The sequence below is a fragment of the Phalacrocorax carbo genome, chromosome 5 (genome assembly GCF_963921805.1).
Source record: "Phalacrocorax carbo chromosome 5, bPhaCar2.1, whole genome shotgun sequence".
Lineage (NCBI taxonomy): Eukaryota > Metazoa > Chordata > Aves > Suliformes > Phalacrocoracidae > Phalacrocorax > Phalacrocorax carbo.
Window position 1 is genome coordinate 22,674,379 of NC_087517.1, and position 25,416 is coordinate 22,699,794.

Genomic DNA, 25,416 nt, shown 5'->3' on the forward strand with positions numbered 1-25,416 from the left:
AATGATCACACCATTTCATCTGGCTGTTCCACACTGTATTCAATCACTACTCACAGATTTCTCAGAGATGCTGAACCTCTTTTTTAATTTACAGATAAAGCATTTTTTAAACAAGCATAATTTCTTCAGGATTTTTTTTAACGTGTCACAGATCTGCTAAATTAAGTTACCAATCTCTTTTCTTCCTCTAAACTTTAAGAGGAAAAAAATGCCAAGCTACAGAAGATATTTTTCCAGCAAAGATATGTGGTACTTTGGATCTTGGCCTTTAGCCATGTGTGTTGGTGACTTCAGAATTGGTTGTGGGTCTATCACATGGAAAAGTTCCAAGGTGGCTGTCCCAGCAACCTTTTATTCCAGAGTACCATATAGTTCTAAATCACCTTTCATTCTGCAGAGCGTATATTTTATCCGCTTGTGAGTCAGGGATAAAACACACTAACAGTTGGCTGACCATGCAATATGCTCGTTTTCCTTTACATGGCATGTGCATATGTCCTTTTTGCCTCAAAGTGCAGCCATTAACAGCATTCTATTTCTTGCTTCTTTATCTGTTCCTTAGCATCCTAGCCTCTTCCCCCACCTCCCATGCCAGGTCTGGTTCTGAGCAAAGTTTGCAGTTATGTCTCTTTCCCAAAGGCACACTAGGTTCTAACTGGTAGAATAGCAGCTCATATGTTACATGTCACTCATGACATGTGTAAAGCTTTTCCTTAATACTAACAATGAACAGACATGCTGTTACACACTGTTGTGTAGATAATAAGCAACGGTATCTCTGAAAAATGTGGCCTTTGTTCTGTGGTCTGCTGTCATTTCCATCAGTATTCAACCTAGGCCAGGATCTCAGGAGACTGTCACCAGAGAGTCAGGCAGCCTCAACTCTGGGGAAGTTAGAATAAAAAATACTTGTCCACCTGCATTTTGTTGGCACAATATAAACAGCTTATCCAAATACAGTATGACCCAATGCCGCTTCACCTCCACAGGAAACTGCAGTCTAGAATACAAATGTTTTTGAAAGGGTCAAAGTCCCTCAAAGAAGTGATTTGGGGTCAAATTCTGCTTTTCTATACACCTTATAGCTACCACTGATTTCATAAGGAACATACAAAAAGAATATGAGAACATTTGGCAAAGTTAGCCCTGAGTCTCCCAATGTTTTAAGCCATTTAAACATGCTTGCTTTTTTTCCAATGCAATATTAATTATCTTTCAGAAAATGACAAACAAGAAGCCCTGATCTTATGGTAGCAATTTGCATTTGAGTTCTGCAATATAATGGATTTGTATCAGAGTATCAGCTCTAGTACACAAAAGAATCTGAAATGAAACTCTCGTAACAAGAAGCATATTGTGGTCATCCTGTCCATCAACAAGCCCTTTAATCTTGCAAATTTATTAAAATGCCACAGAGAGATGACATGAAACCAGATCTAGTGCTAACAGTTAAGACTTACGGCAGATTCTTTCATCTGTTCCATCAGTGCAGTCCTTTACTCGATCACACCAGTATGCACTCGGGATACACTGTCCATTTGAACACGTGAACTGCTGACTTGAGCATGTCCTTCCCGCTGCAAGAAACAGGCAGTCTTTTCCACCAACCAAGATTTTTTATGCAGAAAAATAATTTCCCTCTTCTTCTTTAACTACTCCATCCTACTCACAAATACTAGCATAAGACTTTCTCCCCCTGTACTTTTGCGTACTCAAGAAGATTAAAGAACACTTGACAAGCACGTGGCAGATAACATAGCTCTATGAGGCCTTCTGTAGCCTGCCAGGTCACTGCCTTTCTCCACTGAAGTAGTTGTCTTCTAGGTTAAAAATTACCTCTCTATGATTGCTCTGCCTAAAAGATTAAATTAAGAGTTCTTACCATTTCAAAGTTTTCTCTATTACTGGGTCAAAATCTGTCAGTAACTATGTTTCTTGGTCAACTAGAATGCCAAAATGTAAACACAGCAGAGCTGGAGGTAAGGCACTGCTTTCTAATTAAGCCAGGGCCTCAACAGTCAGGAATATTTTACATTCATAACTAATAGATTATGTCTCTTCTCGTGACAGCTGCATCAGTGAAAAGCAACCACATTAACATGGGATTCCACTTAGATTTCATTACAGCTAAATTATACTCTCTGTTCTTCTTAGGGAAATTAATTGAATCTGTGAAGATATAGCTGAAGGGCAAAATTACTGCTAACTTTTCCTCCCTTCTGCCACTTGCACATTTGTTTCTTTCAAACTCATGCTATATCTCAACACCATCCCAGTCTATACACTGACATCTGGTCTGCTGCTTTACAGGGGCTCTCTATTCCTTCTTCTGTCTGCAGTGTTCCCAAAGCAAGATCAGCTCCTGGGATAACAGTGTCATGAGGGAAAACAAGAGCAAGACAGTGAAGTAAAACAAATTTGTTTTAGTTCTGTATATTTGACTTGAACAGCTGTTGGCTATTTTTCCTCAGGAAAAAAAATTTAACTTTTCAAGAAGGAAGAGCTCCTCCAGGACTCCCAAGCAGAGATAAAACTCCCTTGTAGAAGAATAAGAACAAATACCAGGACTCTGCTGCTCAAAAACAGCATCAGAGTGCCACTGTATAGTTACTAACACTCATGATTAACCAGTACATGGAGAACAATGCTACAGTGACCCAGTTCAAAAGTCAACTCAGAGCTGTTGCTCATTTCGCATTTTTTATCTACAGATTACTTAGTTAAAACATAATCAGCAGTTGTGCTGACACCTTCTCAGAGGAAGAGGGGAGTAAAAGGCTGTTAACCTTATTTCCAATTTTCTCCATCCTCAGCAGGAACAAGTATCAAGATATAAAAGCATAAACCAAGTCTGTGCGCAAAATTCTTCAAAAACTTAAACCTGTGAACCTCCCCTGAATCAAGGAGGTTAGTGAGTAGCTCCAGAGCTGTTCAGTTTAAAGAAGTTATCCAAAAATTATACATAGAATCAAAAGGAAATTAGATTAATCTTATCCTCATCATTTAGAGAAACTTCTAATACCAGAAGCAGCAAGAAATCAGTTCTTCAGAACACTGTAACATTTGTCCATCCTGTCTTACACAATAATGTGGAGAATCTAATTTGATGCAATAATTATCTCAGTTCACTGTTCATCACTTCAGCACATACTTAACTGTATGTAGCCCTTAAACTGCTTAGTCACAAAATTCCAAAAAATTAGAAACATTTTATTATCAGTATTTATCTTGCTATCAATACTGATATTGCAATACTGATATTGCTATACTTGCTATCAATACTGAAAATATACTGCTATGGCAGTCAGGCTGCTAAATGATTTCTTTGCTCTAAAATATACAGAGAACAGTAAACACTTTAGTTTAAAACAGCAATTTGGACATGATTAATACACTGTTTAGCATATTGAAGTGAAATACTAATAGGAACTATGTCCTAAGTTTAAGCTGTCCAAATAATAATGAAAGACTAGACCTTCACCCCATACCAGGACTTTTGGTATTTCTCCTATCTGAATATAAGAATGGCTCTGGTCATTTCAAACAATAATGCCATTAAATAGCATCACTGAAGACAGTACAAGAATTTTCAGCAATGTTTACTTCAACTGACTGATAATTCCTCCTTTTTTATATTCATATAAACTTCAAAATTTTCTAGAAAGGAATGAACTTTTTAATATATATAATTCTGAGATGCTAGTGTGAATTTTGTTATGCAATGAATAAAGCAGCTTTTTTCTGTGACTGAGACAGTGTTTGAATATCAGAGTATTATGTGTATTTTACAATTTTTGGAACTACTAAATTCTGTATTGACTATAAAACTAATATGCACTGTATATTTTTCTCCTTTTTTTCTCCTTCTAATTAACTGAAACATCAGTAATTTTCAGATTTCAAGACCTGGAGATGTCTTTTTGAACATGTTTTCTGTATTTTATCTATTTCAGATTATTTAATTTCTAGAAACTGCTTTAGAGAGTTTACCAGACTCTTCTGGTAAAAGCTGTACTTACAGCAGGCTTGTTTCTGTATGTTCTCAATATGCCGCTACATGAATTACCTTATTTCACAAAGCTGATGTAACATTAGAACTTAAATACTTACGACATTGTTGATGTTCATCTGAGCCATCCTCACAGTCTTCCTCATCATCACAAACCCATGACTGTGGGATACATTCGCCATCAGTCTGACACTGAAACTGATTTCCCTCACAGGTAGGTTGTGCTAGTGTAAGCAATGAAAAAAAATGGTCATTTCAGAGACACCTACAAAAATGCTTTCAAAGAAAACAATTACATAAGGTGAAAGAAGACTTAAGGTTCAAGTGTCAATTGACCATAACTTCCACGAAACACATGAAGCATTTCACAAAACAGGGAAGGGAAAGTGGGCCAGCAGAAGGATGCTCAGAGGTATAATTCATTTTAGTGAACTTCTGCGTATGAATCTTCAGTTTTGTATCCTCTCCTGGAGGCACAGGCTCCTCTAGAAGGCAGGTCACAGTAAAAGCTTAAGGCTCTGAACTGCCCTCTGAACAAACCTCTTTTTTTTCCACTTATATATGGAGTCATGCTAGTGTTCCTAGTCTCACAGGGGTCTGTTCAATTGCTCTCACTCCACCACAGGTACTCTATCCCTGGTAGGAAGAAGGACTTTAAAAACAAGGTCATGACTCTTCTCTGTGAATTCATGAGGCAAAAGATGAGGGTCAGGTCAGAACAATCCGAATGTTGTCCCAGCTCCATTCTGTGCTTTTCAAATAGCCAAACAGGGAGCCAACAGAGAGAAAGATCAAAATAAATGTTTGAAACTGTGTTACAGCTTACTTCACCCCTAGTTAATACTCCTGGGAAGAATCACTAGCACAACACAATCCAGTAGACAGGGCTCTTGTCTTAACTGTCTTTTTTCTCAGGGTCATGTTTTTGCAGTATTGCAAAGTCAACTAGAAACACTTTATGCTCATGGGATGATATGCAAGCACAACTACCAGTGTAAACAAAGCATCAAGGGAGAAAATCAAATCACTCTGTAGATTTAGAGTCAAGACCTACACAATTACATTAGAAGTGAAGTAATTAGAGGATAAAATCTATCACATACTACAGAAAATGCACTTCATGCATACTTTTTTTAATTCCTGTTTTAAGAACTGAAGAACAATCTTGTAATATAATTTTAACCTTAAGCCAGTTTTAAACAGTTTAAAACTATCTTCCTAGATTCTTAAGTGCCCCACTACCTATACCACATTAACATATTGTTTTTTAAAGCACAATTAACTGAAAAAACTGAAGAGTTTCATTTTCATCTTCCTAATTCATCACATGTATGAAAATGAGAACAACTTAACTTCATGCCTATAACTATGACAAATGTAGTAAGTGTCGGGGGTTATTTTTTCTTATCTTTCACAAAGTCAATGTGAATTTTACCCACTCCTTGTTCAAAGCCCAAGCACTTTTTCCAGTTGCAGCTCAGAACTAAGCTGAAATAGCAAGCTCTAGGACACCACCATTTTGTTTTGCCAGTTTAAGTCATTCTTCATCCAGAACTGCACTGGTTTTTTGGAGCTAAAGAGCTAAGTAACAGGTCAGACTGCCAAGCTGTGTGAATTACCTCCAACTATTATATTGGTCAAGCAGCAAAGAAACAATCCAATGTGAAAAGAACCAACATAAATTAGTCTCGGTCCCCAGTAGCTGAGGGGCAAAAACTGGCCTTACCTATAAGTGGGCTGGTAACTGCACCAGCCCACAAGACCTCAAAGAACACTACAGAACTAAGAAGGTAAAAGGCAGGCAAGTCCCTGACAAGACCGTGGAGGGAACTTCTTCATTTTCACAACTGTTTAACATTCAGCTTGAGAGAATCTTTGTGCATGGTTATTACAGCCCACCTAAATGCAATTATTGTCCCTGAGCTGCTGGCACTGAGGATAACATGACCAACTCTAGACAGCTAACCAAGACTCTACATAAGGTGCAGTAGGTACAGCTTGTTGTCTAAGGCCTGAAAGATCCAAAGATTTGGAGCTCAAGTGATGCTGGTGGTAGCTGTATGTACATCCAATATTCAGGATTATTGCAATAATAGAATACAATACATTTTTACATCTACTTAGAACGTTAGTCATCAAATGAAACTGCATTATTGGACACTCAAATTTAAGAGAAGGCTGGGTCATGTTAGAAATGGAGCACTACCTGATTTTCTGACTACCAAGGCCAATGGACTCAAGAAATCAGACCCTTAAGTAGATCTTGCAGTCATCTCAAGACAGCTAGGAGTTTTCTCCCCCTTCAATATCCATTCTTGTACCACAGGTACAGCTGAGCACATTGGGATCTCAGTATCTCTTATATTACAGAAAAGTTGCTCTATAGTTTTTTTACTTACGACAACCAGCTTCATCTGTATCATCTGAGCAGTCTCTAGCCCCATCACACCTCCAATCTGCAGGAATACAGCGACCATTTCCACAGCGAAACTGCCCCCGCTCGCATCCTGAGGTAAAGCAGAGCAACAAGCAGGTTAGTAGTACCAGCACGTAAAAACAGACAGTAGAGTGCATTCCTGTCAAGCAACTGTAATCTATCCATCACCTTACAGCATGGAAAGGAGAGAAAATAATATTATGATAATACAAAAACATAAATAAGTATACATATAAAAAAGATCTCTGCACACCCAGTCAACCAAAAAAAGGAAAAGAACAAGCTCTAAATCTTACAGGACATTTCCCAACTAAATTGCTAGAAAATTCCCATAATTTTAATATTTGGATATTATAAAAAACCCAAAAATTAAAAATAACCCAAACAAGTGTCAAAGGAGCACCTACACTACAGAAACATATTTAGCAGGAATGTATCAATTTTAAATTCACAAGCAGTATAGACTGAAATAAAGGTAGGGCATCATTTTCCACACTATTTATATGGGCTAAACATGCTAAACATCAGCCCTCCCCAGAGTCTCTGAGGATTTAAAATAATAATAATAAACCCCTTAGCTGATGTGGAAATCTTGTTTCAGCAGTGACTGCTTGAAAGTATAGAAAGACCTCAGTTTTGTTTTGTTTTTTAATAATGCCCTAATATTTAAAATCTTTCCTCTGAAGTTCAGGAAAGCATGTCTTCAGTCAACATTTGAATAGCAAACAATTTTAAAAGAAAATAGGCTTTCATTTATGACTGATCAAAAGCTATCCTGCTGTCATTCCCTACTGCCTGACCTCCTGAAAAAGATGCATTCATTCCCAGGTCTGAATGCAGCTGGATCAGGCCTTTATTAGAGTCGACTAATGAAATCTCCAGTCCCGTAGGAAAGAGAAAATGCACTGTTTATGGCCTTCCCTTTCGACTACAGCCTCATAAAAAGGGAGTGAACAGTTTTATAGGTCCTAAAAACAATGAGCTATAACATAATTAGGTTCAAGAGAGCTCTGTTTCATGTTAATCTGTTGTCAACACCTCAGAGAGGGGAACACTGAAAAAACCTGAGGAAGTAGCAATGCCCAAATCCAAAGAAAAAAAATTTAATTACTAGCCATATAATAAAATTACATCTTTCAATTATTCTGAGTGATTTGTCCAGAGAAGATAACTTTAGTATACATAAAACACAACCACCTACTTTTTGAATTCATGATGACATAAATAACAAGCTACCCTAACTTTCATGTAAAACCAGGGATATCAACACTGTCACATAAACACAGTTAAGTGATGTATTCCTAAGGGATATAGAGGCAAGCTACTTTATGCAAGGAATGTTCAAATCTGATTGTCTGGTAGTGACATCCTGATTTATAATGTATCCTGCAAATGGTCAAAAATTTCACTTGGATAAATGGTGGTACGGAGTGGTACAGGAGTACGTTCACCCAAATACCTTCTATAGACTAATGCATGATGGTGGTTGGTGGTGCAGGTCTGGGGTTGGTGGTGCAGGTCTCTTATCAACTACCTTTAAAACACAACAACCTCCCTTGCAAAAATGCCCTGAAGGAATGTACAAGTTCATTCTGGAATCCCAGGCCCTCTCACTGGATTTTGCCCTACAAAGCAACATTTCCATATGAGATTAGCAGTTAAAGCTCTAATAAACACAACACATAAACCACTATTTATTGATTGAAATTACTATGCAAAGCAAATACTAAATCCGCTTGTATATTTAGTATATTATTGCTATTCAAAACCACTGGAATATTCATAGCCACTTACTTAAAAGGAAGTTACAATACAGAATTAAATCTGCATCCACATGATTAGAATTTCTAATGGAACAGATGCTTATAAATGAGCGATATGAGCAATTTGTATATTATTTTAAATGACAAATAGCCAAAAAAAATTCAAGTACTATGTACAACCCTGCTCATTTATTTTGCCTATCTTGTATTAAGTTACTACAGTTAAACATACCTTTATAGTGATAAAAATTAGGAGATAACACTGATAAACATTTTAGAAAGCATTACAAACATAGCAGTCTCTGTACAAGATGAGAAATGGTAACTAATTGTTAACAGAAAACCTGCAAATCACGCAGTTCTACACTTTGTAATACTTTGCAGAATTACAGTTTAAGTTGCTCACACTTACATACAGTAAGCGCTGTATCAACGTCTGTTTATACAATCCTTCAGCAGACCTGTTATAATTCATTTAATTATGGCATTAGGCTTTTCAAAAGTTATCTTCCATGCTTACTTATAACTGAAGGCAGAGAGCTCTGAAACACCTATAAAAATATGAAAGACTGATACTTCACTTATCACTGGTTTATATTATCTTTAGGACAAAGAAAATTACATAGCAGATAATGATGTTAATTCGTTAAAAAGACAATCTTTGAAAATAAGTCATATGGAAGAAGTAAAAGTGATCTGCAATATCAAGGGCACTTCTCACCAAGGTTCTACAAAGCTTGCGTTTCAACTGCAAACAAAACAATTCTAACTTTGAAAAATGTGTGATTATAAAATTACTGCTACAAATGCCCAGGAGAAATATCCAGAATGAAAGAAAAATAACCATGTCAGCAATAACCAGGTTTGTTACTATAGATAGCTACAGAGACCATTTTCTCAAAACTTAACTGTACACAGTCTGCTAAAAACGAGTACTGGAAACTTATGAGATTTGAAGAATTGTTATTTAGTTACTATGTATTTAGGTATACATTTTAAACAGTATTAAGTAAAAATGTTGCAGGCATTACTCACACTGACTAGTAATGATCCACAGAGGAAGCACATACATCCAAACAGTCTATTTCCATTGGCATATGCTATGCAATGTGAGTGAGCCTGCAGTACCTGGGTTTCAGCAAAAGCGGGGACTGTCAGAAGACAAGGGGTAACTGCTTGATTATTGTCATTATTTGAAGCCCCAATTGACTGAAGGAATAGTCATTAGTAATTTTATGGAAGGTTTTGCTTTCAATAAGAGATTTTTAAAATTTTTTTTAAATGGCAAGGCAGCTCATGAATCAGCCAGACATTGACAACAATTAATACTAATGAGCTAATTTCCATAGAAATTCTGATTTACTCTGACAGATGCTGATAAAACCAGACACCTCTTTCTGGCAAACAGAATCCTGTTAGCAGGATTCCTGGAGAAAATAACCACCAAGTTTAAAAACAAGCAGTAAAACAATTAGTCTTCATTTTCATGCTTAAAATTTGCTAACAGAAAATAATCTAGGTGACTTTTGAAAGTTCAAAATTCAGAAATGATTGAATTTTTGGTGTTGCTCTATTTTTACTGTAATTCAGTTTTAGTCTTCCTACTGTGATCAAAGCACCAGTAAAATGCTAAAAAATGCATAGCAGACCTTATGAATCACATCAGAACATATATAAAGAAGAATCTCTGGGCATTAGCAGAAATAATTTTGAAAAATAAGCTCTGTTTCAACTGCTCAAAATTCAGGAAAGCACCAAGGAAAAAATCAAATATATGATATAATCTTTAATATAAAATGCACTGAAAAATGCAAACCAAAGATCAGAAACACCAGTGGAAAATATAGCCAAAAGCACTATTTCTAAGCTTCTTGCTACACTAACTGTCTCTGGGCTTTAGGTTAAATTTGTCACTAGACTTTCCATGGTTCTCTGTCTGGGATTCTCTTACGAGACTCCTGAGTCAATGTTTAAGATTCACAATTTGCTCAGATAAAACCATAAGAAGGCTAATATTACTGGCTCTGGGTAAGCTACTTGCACAAAGATTACACCAGGTAGTCATTTTCCACTGGAATAAAGCAACACAATAGTGATTTTGTCAGTGAAAAGATTGAACAAAACACTAACCAAGTAAAATACTTTTTTTTTGCTTTTAATTTAATTTAAAAAAATTATTTCTTACCAAAGGAAATAATGCACTACCAAGCACTATTCAATACAACTACTTCACATTCTGCAAGACAAGTTTTGCCCAACAACTGTTGCCTGCATAGGAATGAAGTATCCTAAGCTAAACCACTGCCACAGACAAACCTGGCTGCCACTAGAGGATGGTAGTGAACCTTCACACCACTAATGAATGTTACGCAATGTCACATTAAGCCATATGGAACTCCAGAGGAGAGACAGATTGGTAGCTTTGGGTATTTCACAGCACAACAGTTTAACCCATAGGGCTACAGTCTTCAACACGAAGGCAGTCCATTACATCCTCTCAACCTCTGTGCATTTGCTCCATAAGTTTGTGTAAAAATATTTAGATTGAGAATTAAAGCTTAATTCAATCCTCATGTATTTAAATCAGAACGTTATGTTCATCTTATAATGCAAACCAATACTGCCTTACTCTGTCACTCTTTGCATTACTTGAGACTCCTTTCAGTTCCTCTCTGAACAGTTCTAGTCTTTTCTAATTCTTTTCATTCATTTTCTACCTGCCCATTCAACTGTGATGTCTCTCATACATTTAACTTTTACTCCAAATCTTTTTAATTACATTTGTCATCCACAGATTAAGAGCACCATGACTGTCTATTCTGACTATACAGAATAGGCGAAAAACCCTCATTCATTCTTTCTTCCTTGTGCTCACAATACCTTTGAGAATTACTAACACCTCTTCAACAGTTAAGCTTTAATAAAAGAGTTAAAGTAATGAAGAATGTATTAAGCCCAGGGTAGATTGTACCACACTCAAACTGTCCACTCAAAAATGAAACTTACACTCCCGCAATTACTTTACACTTCAGAAATCATCTCTCTCAACAGATTTTTTGTGTTTAAAAGAGTAACGTTCTTCAAAGCAATAGTTTTTCAACTGAACAGTTCCACCCTTAAAAAACCTGCATTTTTTCAACAAATAAGTGCAAATGAACTGTACATTACAAGCATCTTCCACATTAATTTTACAAAAAGAAAAATAAGTGACAAACTCTCTTTTCTCCCTTTCTGCCTTCCAACAAAGGGTATTCTTTGTTCCCATCCAGCCCCCACTCCAATGGCCTTGCAGGTAGAAGAATCCTGGAGAATCACCTTCCATACACTTTGATGTCAGATTTTTGCCTAGCTTAATTACATGTCAAACAGCCCGAGGTTTTGGAATGCTCAGGGCGGGGAAGCTGACCCTCTGGAAATTCCATCTCTGTTTCCCCACACTAATGAAGAAAGAAGTAAAACCCACAATTCAGGAAAAACCTTTGCTTATAATTGTAAAATGCCCTGTGACACTGAAAAGTAGTACTCTGCTAGCAATTATAATAGGCAAATGAACAAAGATTATTTAAAATATAAAGAAATATAGTGTGATAAAATTATGCTAAATCTTACATACCATGACACAATATTTAACTTTCAGTCTTTCTATGTTATGCAAACTCCATTACATTTAATACAAACTATTCAGATTAAAAAAGACACAGACCACATGAGCATTTATAGGTATTACAGAAAGCAGCACAGTTTTATCTTCCATCTTTAAGACCCTGCAATGCAGAAAATCTTTTGTACCTACCTGTCTCTAAATTAGATTATATTACATAAATAATTTTAACTGACAATACCAAATGGGAGTACAAATGGGAGTCTGCACCCACTTCACATAACTGCAAAATCTCTGTATACAGATTGATAGGTGGACAGGGGGCTAGTTAAGGGACAATTTGAAGCAGAAGAGCTGCAGTGCCAGAGAGACAGTTACAATGTTAATACGGAAGCACAGGCTTTCTATTACTGAATTATCATCCAGTTACATATTATAACATCCATTTAGGATGAGAGGAAATGGCCTCAAGCTGTGCCAGGGGAAGTTTAAGTTGGACTTCACCAAAAGGGTTGTCAGGCATTGGAACAGGCTGCCCAGGGAGGTGGTTGAGTCTCCATCCCTGGAGGTATTTAAAAGAAGGGTAGATGTAGTGCTTGAGGACATGGTTTAATGGTGGACTTCGCGGTGATAGGTTAGTGGTTGGACTCGATGATCTTAAGGGTCTTTTCCAACATTAACGATTCTATGATTCTAAGATTATTGTTAGTAAAATAGCATCTACAGACTCAGTAGCTGATCAAGGACTCTCTGTGCTTTGCAAACACTTAACAAAAAGGGTCATACCTTAGATGGTTTGCAGCTTAAGGATGATGGGTACTTGAACTCACCTGTGTGCCCCAGTATCAACAAGCAAAGGCCAAATGGTGCTGTTCTTCCCTCCACCAATGCATATTCATACTCTACTGTTTCTCCAGTGGCATTCCAAGAAGTCACAGTACATGAAGGGCACACTCAGTTTTGCTGGTATATTTCTTAGACATGGCAAGAAACAAGACACATACACCTTGATCCTTCCTACGGAGGTGCCTCCAATCTTCTACCAATCAGCGTCAGAAGGATTCCTAGCCAGAGACTCCATCTCTGGTGTGCTTTACAGTGATCACTACTCTTCATGAAAGTTGTCTATTTCTGAGTCCATTTATTCTTCTGGATGCCAACAACATCATGTAATGCGTGTGCAGAATTACTTAATTTACTTATTGTTTTATTATGCACTGCCTAACCCCCAAGCAAAGATGCAGACATTTCAGGAAACTTTCTGGTACAGAAATCATACAGGTTATTTCAGATTATTTTACAGGGCAGGGAGGGATGTGGAAATTATAAAGGACTGAACTTGAAGCAACAGATGTGGTTCTCCACTGACACTAACTGGACTAAGAAATTTGGCTCCCAAGTCCCAGTTGCACAGCTGCTTCAAAAATTAGCAGAAACCCATTGATGACAATAATAAAATAGCTTTGCTCCACCAAACAGCGGAAGATGATACTTCTAGCCCTTCTCCCTAAAGATCCACTCACATGTAGAATTTAATATATAATTGGATCATAAATAGAACTGATATCAGGAGGGTGAGAGGAATGAAAACAGAAGAGAAACTTAAGTTTAATGTTTGCTCATTTCTTTCTTTCTGTAAGCCTACCTGGACATGCAGAGTCTATTTCCATCTCAGATGAATGAGCTAGATATTCCATAGTCACAGGAGAGGAAGTTTAGAGTAAACCATGTCCTAAGTTCAATGGACTGATGGGTATCAGCAGCTGTAAATGGATCTTGCCTGTCAGAACCCAATACCTACATTTTAAAATTTTACTCACTGATTTTTAATAAAAAGCACCTTAAAATTCCAGAAGAAAAGTGAAAATTTTCTCTTTCAATATGGACTTAGAAATAACATGTTTCACTGCAACAACAGCAGATTTTTATGGTTTCCCTTTCAAAACCACTTACCAAGTAGTTAAAAAAAAATAAAAAGGAAATCTGGAGACAGCAGAATCTTCATTGTTCTCTGTGCTTTGTGCCTGCATGCTCTTGCACATACAGACACTTGCCAACTAAAACCATTGTTAAAACTAAAGCATCAAATCTCATTTTAGTAATGGTCACATGCAAAATCTTTTTAAAGAACACTTAAAATCAGCATATTCTATGTTAAACTATTTGTTTTCAGTTAATACAATTATAAAAGGACTATAGATTCATTTCTGCTAATGCCTCAACATAAATCCAAGAATTAAAGAAATTCAGGATTTTAATCTACTGAAACTAAGCAGGAAAGCTTTCCTGCAAAGAAAAAAGGGTTCAGGTCTCCTGCAGACATCAAGTTCAAAGGAATGACACTGTAAATGCCTCCTAGCAACATTAAAGATATTCATAATCCTCATCCTCTCTACCTTACTTTAGGTTTATTAATTGAAAAAGCAATGAATGCAAACAGCCTCATGAAAAGAGAAACAGTTTATAAATTCATATTTAACAAAACTATTCAATTTTATTTTTTTCAAGTATAAGCCTGAACTAATAATAAAGCGAACAAGCTCCTGTTTTTCTGATAAACCACATATGCACCTCTTAGAAAAAACTCTAGTTTTATTTTTTCTTAAAGCTCTGGTATTCAGAACAAAATAACTATGATTTCTACATTATCACTTTAAAGCCAGCCATTTGGGGAAATAGTAAAAAAATATTAAGATATACAATATTTTAAAACTATTTACACTGATCCTAAATGTAAAAAAAAAATAAACTTCTTAAGGTCATGACAGTTTATATATCATACATGCTCACAAACAGCACATATCCATACTATGTATCTTTACCATCATACAGTACTATAAGCAAATTAATCAAAAGTAAGTTCCTTTATAATCTTGCTTCAACTCACACACTTTTTAAAAAGCAACAAATAAATTCTTACTATCTTCTTAGTCCTATAACAAGGCAGGAACAAGAAATAATCCTTTTAAGCAAGGGTTAATTCTAATAGACAGGAGGTAATACTCCTTTCTACTGATAAAGTAAACATTCCTTATACTGAATGGACCAGGTTCCTTCTTCCATTTAAGTCACTGGCAAATCTCTCGTGCTTTAGTGACTACTGAGAATCAGCCATTAATTTCTGCTGGACACTTTCTTTAACCCCAACCGTGTATAAAGTATTTTCCAACTGTATATAAAGTGTTTTCCAAGGTGAGACTAATAAAAACTATTTGTACTCCTTTCTCAGAGAATTTCGTGAAGTTCTTATCTGTATGGCCAAATTCAAGAGAACCAATATCTGCAGTACTGAAAGATTAGCCTTCACAATATAATAACGTATCTTAGACACATTACACGTAAAGAACATGTTCTGCACTAAATTGGATAACATCAACCAGTTGTCTTGACATTAGGTGTCTTAATCCACATAAATCAATTGTGATTGTATTAGCTGGGTAAGCGAAGCAAGCACTGTGGATCACTAGGGAAATACATACATCTGAGCTCTCCTAAATCCCAGAAGGTTCTTTTTTATGAATGGCACATTAAATATGCAAAAATCTGTTCTAATTGACCAAATGACATAAAGAGGAAGAAGAACAAGCAAACACAGTAGAAATAAAGACATCCCCAGCTACTCACAGAAGGAAGCATCCCAAGCATTTTCATAAGAATGAACCTTGCTAATGGCCTCGAGGCTGCTGTAGAATCACAATTGGGTCACAGAGTGAGGGGGGCAATATGAGCAAATGAGGAAAATCTTTAAGACTAGGAAGTATTCACAACTACGGGGGGGGGGGGGGGGGGGGGGGGAGAGGAAAAAAAAGCTTACACAACTTACAACTTAAGAGAGAACATGCACAGTACATACCACTGAGAAACTCCAATAAATGTGGTAGCAGATGATAACCTTCTCAGGAAGCTATTCTAATTTTGAGAGCTGAACTGTTTTTTTAAACAGATTTTCCAACCAATGTGCTGTTTGTTCTCAAAATTAGACCCCATGCTGAGATGGTGAGCTGCATTCAATTCCATCATGCTCTCCTGAAAGCTGATGAGTCATTGTAGCACTAGAAATCAGCCTCAGTAAGAGCCTTCCAATCCAGTCTGTGACAGTGAAATTGTGTAAAATTTTATATTTCTTTCATGTACTATTGCTAGATCAAAAATTGCTATGCATCATATAACACTTTGCCAAATCATAAACCCTACTGGAATATTATATCACAAGTTATTAAATCAAAATTTAAACTTGTCATGCAAAAAATAAACCACTTCCCACATAGATAATAAACACGGTAAAAGCACGTAAAGTGAAAGCTATTTCTCTCTTCTCACCACAGAACTCACATCTATAACAAAATTTTTCACTACTTGAGTAGCACCATCAAAAATAGTGTGAATTGAGGTAAAAGAGACAATTTAAGCTGTGTCCCAAAGCTTCACAGGGCACTTAGTCATCAATTTGCACTTCCAAAATAACGACTGCTACTTGTTGCAAACTAAACAGGTGAAAACATTTTCAGAAAAGCAGAAAAACTGAAGTGTCAGTACAAAATAGATAGATCATATGCTACAAGCATCTAGTGTGCCTAGACAGACATTCTAATGCTACTTACTACTGCCCATGTCATTCAGAACTATGTATATTTCTCCAGATTCATTGACACTCATCACGCTTCTCCCTTATTCAGTAGTGACTCAGTTTCAGCTAGCAGCTAATAGCTAAGGAAGGAGTGACCAGCCATACCAACCTTCTTGAATAGGAAATTCTATGTGCTAAGGCAGGCCTGAGTAGAGGAAGGATCACCTGAACTGAAACAACGATGTTGTCCAATGTGCTTATACAAAATGCAACTTTATCTTAATAGACCTGAAAGTGAACAATAAGATTAAATCATACTTTGGCTATTTAATTTTTAAATGTGGTATATTTTCTTTATAGTTTTCAGTTTAAAAAATAATTTTTAAACATCCTTTCATCCAAATAGTAATACTAATGAGTTTGTCAAATTAAAAAGACAAAGTCCTTGAATTTGTCAGAAAAGGATAAACACAAGAAATATTATCTCCCACTGAAACATTACCCTTCCTGTCAGCCCCAATGGAAGCATTTTACTTAGATCTCCCCTACACCAGCCAAACTCTACAACTATCAGATTTACTCACCCATTTGGATTTTTTAAGGATGCTTGATTCTGCTGCTACTTCCCTTTATTGGTGGCTGCTAGGCATAGTATTTTAAGTAATTCTTTAAATCACATTTGCTAGCTACTCTAAGCAGCTAGCTAGTCTAAGCAGCATTCCTGGCACAGAAGTGAACAGCAGGGAAGAAGTGTCTCCTACTCCAGCTTGTGTAGCTCGGTAAGCCCTACACTTGCTGTCTCATTGGAAACACAAGAGCATACAAGTACTGCATACTACGTACTTATATCCAGAAGCAAGTGCACAAAACCACAGGAAAGGCATATGTCTCCCAAGTTCCACAGTGGTAGCACACAACATATGAATAACATTGCTCACAGAACGGCAGGCGTTTGCCTACAGACTTGGAACCTTTAAATTGTAATCCCTTTCTCACAGCAATAGTTTCCACCAGTCTTTCAAAATGCCTGTTAGGAAAAAGATTGCAACTACACCAGGTATACTGCTGGCCACAAAGTCAGTGTCTCCATTCAGAATGTTTAATGATCAAGATTTGCCCTTAACAGGGTGATAATCTGGGTCTCTCTCTCTGCTACCTCATGAAATTTGTGGGATTTAAGTCTCTGAGAATTCTTGACCCCTACTAGAAAAAGTTAAATCAGTTAAAAAGTCCTGCTCATCTAAAGAGACAAAATCAAAAACCAAAACAAAAACAAGCAATCCATTGCTAAAGCATCTTTTTTTTTAGGAAACCAAACAAAAACCAGGGAGGAATTGTTCCTGTTAATAGGTGATGAAGTCTTAGTATGGATAAAGTACTTCTTTTCAAGGTTGGAGTTTTTACCTCACTCTTAGTTTAAATTTTGCTACTCATTATTTTATTGAATTTAACTATTTGTCCTTTAGGTTCTTTTTTCCTCAAGCAAATTCAAGAGATACCCAAATTTCTAAAGGATTTAAAGTTCATCTTTCAAGTTTGATTATTTTTTGTATTTTCACTGGAAGATAACCATTTTATAACGCATTCTGTGTCAGGCTTAGTAAAGTTAAAAACTACAAAACTAAAAAAAGCTAGTAATAACAGCATTTTTGCATTTCCACAGTTAAATCATCATTTTTTTTCAATTGCCTACAGTTAGAATACAAATTCCATGACATGATATCACTTCTGCAAGTGCCAAAGGAGACCAATTGTCTTTGTGGCCCTCCTTACTCAGGAAGAGCTCACAGTGAAGCAGATGGCCAGCCTGCCTGAGCAAAAAGACAGGCCACAACTGAGCTATGTGTGAGGCTCTACTCAGATTTCTTATTGGTTCAGCCAACAGAAATTTGTCAAGACTCAGATTAACAACTGAAGTAGATGCAGTTTAATTACTCCACTAAATACCTTTCATGTACTGCAGAGGTAACAAAAGTAATTTTATTACTTGGATACATTTACAGAATACTAGGAACAAAAATTCATTTTCAGTGAGGCTTTAAAGTGCATTCTGTGGCTGACTTCATAAGGAAAAGCAAAAACTGCAAAGCTAATAAAAACAGCTCATATATTCATATGGAAGACACCACAAACTTTCTCACTCATTTCAGACACAAACTGGAGCTCATTTGTTTCACATGAAATGGTTTAAAAACTTATTAGACCTCACAGTAGTAAAAGTTATTTTTATTAACACAGCTAGAAAGCCAACACAAACTGCAGCAGCATTCCATGTGCTTGGTTATCGTCCAACTCATTTATTACATTGCAGGTTGAGAATAGCCCTACAATCCTGCTCAAAAGTGAACACGTGAGCAGTCCCATTCAAGTCAAGCCATCTGTTTACACTAGACAACTTTACAAAGGGGTTTCCCGCAGTGCTAATACTAGTTCACTATAGCCCTAATGGGACCACTCTTGTAACTAGCATGCTAGCCAAGCATTTCCTGTACGTTCTTAGCAGTAGCATTAAGAGTGGTTGCATGGCCGGCTGAGCCAACCCGCTGACTTACCATAGGAAAAAGGGGTCTCTCCCTCTCTCTCCCTTTTCCCAACTCCTCTCCTTCTCTCACTTGATGCCAAGGTTCACTTTCTTTTCCAAACTCCAGTAACTACTGGACCTTTCTGCATGCTGATCCAAATCATTAAGCCACCAGGAAACCACCTAATTCCCTAGGCCAGGTTTGTAAGTGAAAGCAGCTCACAGTGCCATTCGATGAGCAGTGGTGCTAGCACAAAGCAAGCAGCAAGAATGCAAGGCTGGCAGCAGCATAGGAATGGGACAGTGGAGGAGAGAGGGAAGGAGAGTGGGGCCTCCTGTTACCAGCAGCAGTGAACTGTTTGATTGGGTCATCACTTCTCATGAACCCATACCCTTAGATGACAAGGAATGACAAGGGCTGGATCAGATCTAAATGGGGTCTCCCACTGGTATGGAATAATGTGAACTTTACATAGGAAGCTCCCTTCATCTGGGTAAACCTGGGAAGTATTGTTGATATATATATGTACTCCAGCTCTGCAGGCCCTATACTTCCTCAGACTAAACTAAACTGTGGTATATTTATCTGAGTTGACGATGTGCACAATGGTTTCAGAAGATAAAAACCATTACCTAGATTCTAAATATATCAGTTCCTGGGATACCTTGTGGACGATACCTTTTTTTTTCTTCTTTTTTTTTTTACAGATGCCACAGAACACAACTAAAACCTCCATCCTCCTTGCTCCACAAAAGCATGAGCCCTCAATCCCCATCAAAGGGAGTCCCTATTGGAATGGACCCCCATTCTTCAACTCAGCTCAGCAGGGTATAGTATCATGACCTGCTCGTGCAAGAAAATAATCGGGCAGACACACTGCAGCTGTAAACAGTGCCCTTTTGCTGAAGATCTGGCTTCTTGATTGTAAAAGAAAGGCAATTTACTCATGTTAAAAGCATAAAATAGAACCGGTCATAAAAGCAGAACAATTTCAGTCAACTCTTATATGTCATTTCATTAATCCAAAACAAAACTTCTAACAATGATCCTTAGATCTCTAATCCACTTTAAGCATTGCAAAACAAAGAAAACATTAAAAGCCTTGAAACCAACAGTAAAAGCTTATGGAATCCGCTAAAGGCTGTCCATTCCATTAAATTTTCTACTCTTACTCATTAAACTTCATTTTCTTAAACTGTTCTAAAAGCGTGCTGAGTTAAGGAAGCAAAAAGTAGTAAACAAAATGAACGTTATCATAAGAAAGTGGACTTTAAAATAGATCTCAAACAATAATAAGTGATTGAGAGATATGTGTACTCTTCAATGAATCCTATTTCCTATCTCTTAGATCAGTACAACTCAGGGATAATTTCTCTGAAATTAATGGAGTTGCACTGGGTTGACTCAGAAGAAGCCTTGTTATTCCCTCATCTAGAAACAGCTCAAGGTACCTTTAAGAATAAAGTCTAATTATCAAATTATATAAAGAAGCACTTCAGTTTTAAATAATTTGAAAAACAGCTCTGTCCTTTATTTGCCTTTATTGCCTTTGCTATTAAAAAGAAGCTGACAAATTATCTGATCATCATCGCTAATTAGCCACAATAGAATAAAAACATCAACTTCTCTTTAAATAGATGTCAACTTGTATATTATTAATTAGAAGGGACCTTTAATGTTTTTCAACAATGACAACTTCTGGAAAGTGTCATTTCCTTTGAAACATCCAAAGTGCTATATGGTTCCAGTACTTTTTAAGCAGAGCTCTAAAAGAGGAGAAACAATTATAAACTCCTGCTTTAAAAAGTGATAGTACAATGGGATTCAAAGTTACATATTTGTCCATCTGAAGAGTTTTCACAAGCTCTCAGATCTAAAAATAAGTATTGTAGGAAGACCAAATGACTTGTGATCCAATACTCATAACGACAAAATGAACTACACCTCTACAATGTGCCTGTTTCCTGCCTAATTAAAAATAAGGTATTCAGATTTTTTAAAAAATTAAAATCTTGACAGAATCACCTCCAGGTTTAGTGCTAAATAATGAGAAGTTAAAAAAAACACCACTGGGCTTTGATCTGGCAAAAATCTAACAATGCAAGAAGGCCTATGGAGGGGGAAAGGTTCCAAACAGTGTGATTGATTTCAAGTCAATCCAGGAAGCCCAAAAGGAAAAGAATTAAAAGGCTTTAATGAAATTGCATTCTACCTTTCCCCCAAATGATTCTTTGCTCATTTCCTGCAAAACACATGGAAAGTAAATCCGGATTAAAGTAGGATTTCATTGCTCAAATTTCCAATCAGCTCAAAATATGAAAGAAGGTTTTGGGTTGTCTTACAGTGAAATAGAAGCATCGCATACATCATACATTTATCCTAGTTGAAATCTCCTTAGATGTTCTGTCTCTAGTTGTCTTGACTGCTGTAGTTTAATTATTTACTGTAATTCTAGCATTTGGAATTGAACCTAAATCTAACCAGGTGTCATCCAATTACTGCTTTCAATTTTTAACTAAAATTCTGGGATTTGTCCCATTCTTCACTTTAGCTGATGACTTTGCAAATTCCTGATATGCTTTGCTGAACAGAATACAGAAAAAAGTAGATTATTAAGAAAATTAAAGAGATGTACTAAAAGAGGGCTACTCATTAAAAAGAACCATTAAAAAAAAAAAAAAGACTGTCAGTGCACACAAATACCACTCATTAATTAAAATGTGAGAAGACAACAATGTGTTTCACTGATGAGTACTTTTAAATTGTCAGCCCTTAGGAAATGAACTAGTTCAGAGCCAGGTAGATTGACGCTCAGTAGGATTTTTGCTCTTGATTTTGTGCAAGTACATCTCCAAGAGAAACCCAGAAAATTATACTAGTGCAGGATGATGAACATTGCAGCCCATAGGTCATGCACAATACCTATTAAATTGTACGTCAGGATTTCACTGGTATATTCATTTTCTTTGCGATCCTTTCTCCCTTCTCATTACTCCCAAATTCTTAGTCCCCAAGGAAAGTCTCACTCAAGGTCTTCAAACACTAGGTCTTGGCAGGAGCATAATCTTACAGACAGGCTTCTCTGTCATTTAAACGTGCACAGCGCTGTACACTGGGTATGAATACTGACTCGGACCTGTCGCCTCCGGCAACATCACTATACATCATTCTACAGACAGATTAAACAGATTTGAGTGAAGGCAATGTCAAAAATCCACTGAATTATTAATTTGGAGATTGAACTATTACAATACTTGATGGAAAAGCATGCTTCTCCATGCCGTTCTGGAAAGAGCTGTTGTAGCTCTTCTCTACCTGGTCTTATTGTACCTATTCATTACTGGCCTCACTTCATGCAAAGGCTCATTGTGATTTCTGGGATATGATATCTCATCATATAGATTCATTCTTAGAATAGTGTTCATCCTCAGACTAATAGAGGCTTTGTAATGATAACAAATTTTAGTCATATTGGCCTGGGACACACTTAAGCTGATGATTGATCATTGCTGAGATTTAGGATGTAAATCAAATTTGACGCACTAACTTTTGTGTAACAGCAAAGTTTCTGCACAAATCATGTGTTGTCAAGACACAGAATAGATGAACAACTTTTTTTTAAAAAAAAAAAGTCTTCTGATCTTGAGATCAACAACAGAAACCTTAAAATAGTCAGTAAACTATGAGCTATTGAAAAGAGAAACAAAAAAAAAATACTAGAAGTCAACGTAGCTGTGATCTTCTGGCCCCTTAACTCAATATAGAATCCAAAAATTCAGAAAAATAGCATATATGTAGAGAGAAAGACCATTAATAGAGATGTTTGCATTTCCCAAAATTCAGAAGTTTACACAAATATTATGATTATTGGCAAGAAAAATACACAGCCTGGCTAAGCAATCATTGATCTCTTCTAATTCACAGCAATGTGATTCTGTCATCTTTGATTCCATACATGAAGCTTGCTAAAGACATAAAAAGATCCTCAGAAGTATCCACCAGAAAGATGGGGAGGCAAACAGCAATTTCAACATTGTAAACTATCCTGGCCTTTGCGTAGCAATTTGGTACTTTGCAATAAACTGCAGCAAAGCCAGAATTTCAGTGTAAGTACATGCAAGACTGAAAAAAGATGATACTGGCATTGTTTTGTAACTTGCACTAATTTGACAGAATTGGTGAAAAACTGGTGACAAAAATCAATACTAACACCATTTATTTTCTTGAAGATTTACATCATTTCTGCTGAAAGTAGGTCATCAGGACCTGAGGGACACCAAAAAAAAAAAGAAATTTAAGCAATCTAAAATACATAGGTTACAGAAATATTAACTATAGTAGATTTGTGAAGAACATTTTTAATACTTTGTGTCTAGAAAGAAGGGTTCTTTTTTATACAGAAAATCAGGTTTCTGTGAATGATTTTATAAAGAAATCAAACTAACAGTTCTTCTGTTGCTGAACCATTGAGAACAGAAAAAACATCAAACACTCTCAGGTACTAAATCCTCATCAAAAAAAGTACAGCAGGCCTTCCATGTTATATAAGGTGACCCCGATAACACACACAATGTGGAATATTGCATGAGTACGCAGATCTGACATGCTTTGCAATAACATTAAAGAACTCATTGTTCAAACACAAAGTTGCCCCAGTGCTCCCATTTGCCCTCTGCAAAACTGCGGAGAGTACAACATCCACCCAGCCTCTCTAGTTTATGACTATGAGCATGAAGCACTTTGAGTTTCCTCAAAACAAACATTCACATTAGTTCTGTGGGGATCCTTCTTGAAACTACCTTCACTTAGGTAGTTTTTTAGATTCCAGCTGCAATTTTTTCTGATAACAGTTACCCCACAGGCAACAAGGCTTATAGAGGAAAGGTTGCAGAACCAGGCCCTGTACAACTGGCAATTACAAGAGGCAGTATTTTTACTCAGTTTTTAAGTGGTATGTTTCATTCCAGTAAATCCAGAATTGGATAGATCAAGGAAGAATCATGGTACTATCATTTGAGCAAGTGTTCAGGTTCTACTTCTAGAAACATCCAGATTATACTGGGAACACTCAGGTATGGCCAACAAAAACCTTCAAAAACAACACAGAAGCACCTTTGAAAATACTGAGGATTAGGCAAGGTAATATGATTTTCACCATTTTCCTTCTAAGCCTTGGAACTGCTTTCATGATTCTCTTAATGTTTTTTTGTTTGTTTGTTTTTTAATCAGAGTCTGACATGATCTCCACATTCAAGGAGCTGGAACTTAAGGGTATCAAATATTTTGCAATAATAATCACAGTGTGGCCACAATTGCTATCCAGAGATTTTACTAGTATCGGTTACCTGTTACTAAAACTATACTGTTTCATTTGCACAGTTACTCTACTCTGAAGGGGGGAGGGGGACACACACCATCAAAGTAAAAAATTTTGGTACTTCCACTGGCTATGGATGCTACTTCAAAGCTTCCTTCTGCTTATCCTGTCATGTCATTTACCGGGCACATCCTGAACAGTCGAAAAGTGGCTGTAGAGCAAATGAATAAACTTGTAGATCTGCACTGCGGCTTCCATTCTATCCAATGTAAAATAATAGTGCATAGGATTAACTCTGCCCAGTGTGACCTCCTTGACTAGAGCTTTTGCAGGTCTCCTGCTGCACATTAGCTATCTCCTATTTCCCTGATCCTAAGTGGGAGCTGCTAGCAGCAGTTGCTGTATAATTACTTACTTGATTCTGTCTAAGGAGCTTAAACTAAGAGTTGAGCAAAGAAAGCAGATTAACAATTTGAACGCACACGTAATACACAGACACACACAACCAGCAAGACTGCCAGGCAAATACATGGGGCCAAGGAAATGCACTTCAGCCACTCTTGCTCCAACCAGACAGGCTGCATTTTCACTGCAGGGCAATTAAACTGCACGAAGAAAGGGAGACAGGAAGAGATGGGCTTCAGTCACAGGCTGGGGAGAGGACTGCAGGCTCGGCTACTCCATCCCCAGCAGTCAGATTAGTACCAGAGGAGCAGCCCTCGGCCTGCTCTGCCCGTCACATGCTCCCAGATGTCGCCTAGCAACAGCAAAGCCCAGAGAAAAAGTTCTCCTCTCAACTTCAAATCTGCGTCTGAGACCAACTGAGGGGAGCTTATTGTGCTCCAGACTAAGCATCTGTTTCTTTCTTATAGCGTTCTGTAAACGACTGCATATACCACACATACTCAAGCCTGTCCACGAGTAACCCCCTCCACAGGCATAACCTGTCTACATGGAACTGCCACAGCCTGGGCGCTTCTCCCCCAAACCAACGCTGAAGTACAATTTTAGCAGTCACCAAACCTGCTCTTGGAATGCAGGTGAACTCTGCTCTGCAAAACTACCCACACTCCAGCAGCAAGAAGGGCACAAAGATCTCAAGGAAAAAATGCAAAAACTCTGGGGTGATTTTTTTTTTTTAAACCTTATCCACAGCCAGTAAGCAGTACTCGCTACAGGAAATGTTGCCCACTTGCATCT

The 25,416-nt window shown here is 37.1% G+C and overlaps 1 protein-coding gene across 3 annotated transcripts in view; it reads right to left on the reverse strand.

The window, feature by feature from the left end:
* Positions 1-25,416, reverse strand: part of LRP2 (LDL receptor related protein 2) — a 138,631-nt gene that overhangs the window by 112,534 nt on the left and 681 nt on the right. For all 3 annotated transcript variants that reach the window (XM_064451539.1, XM_064451538.1, XM_064451537.1), the window contains exons 2-4: positions 6,409-6,516; positions 4,111-4,233; positions 1,461-1,577 (exon numbers count right to left, since the gene is read on the reverse strand). In XM_064451539.1, the coding sequence (XP_064307609.1) occupies positions 1,461-1,577; positions 4,111-4,233; positions 6,409-6,516 (348 nt within the window). The remainder of the gene's footprint in view (positions 1-1,460; positions 1,578-4,110; positions 4,234-6,408; positions 6,517-25,416) is intronic.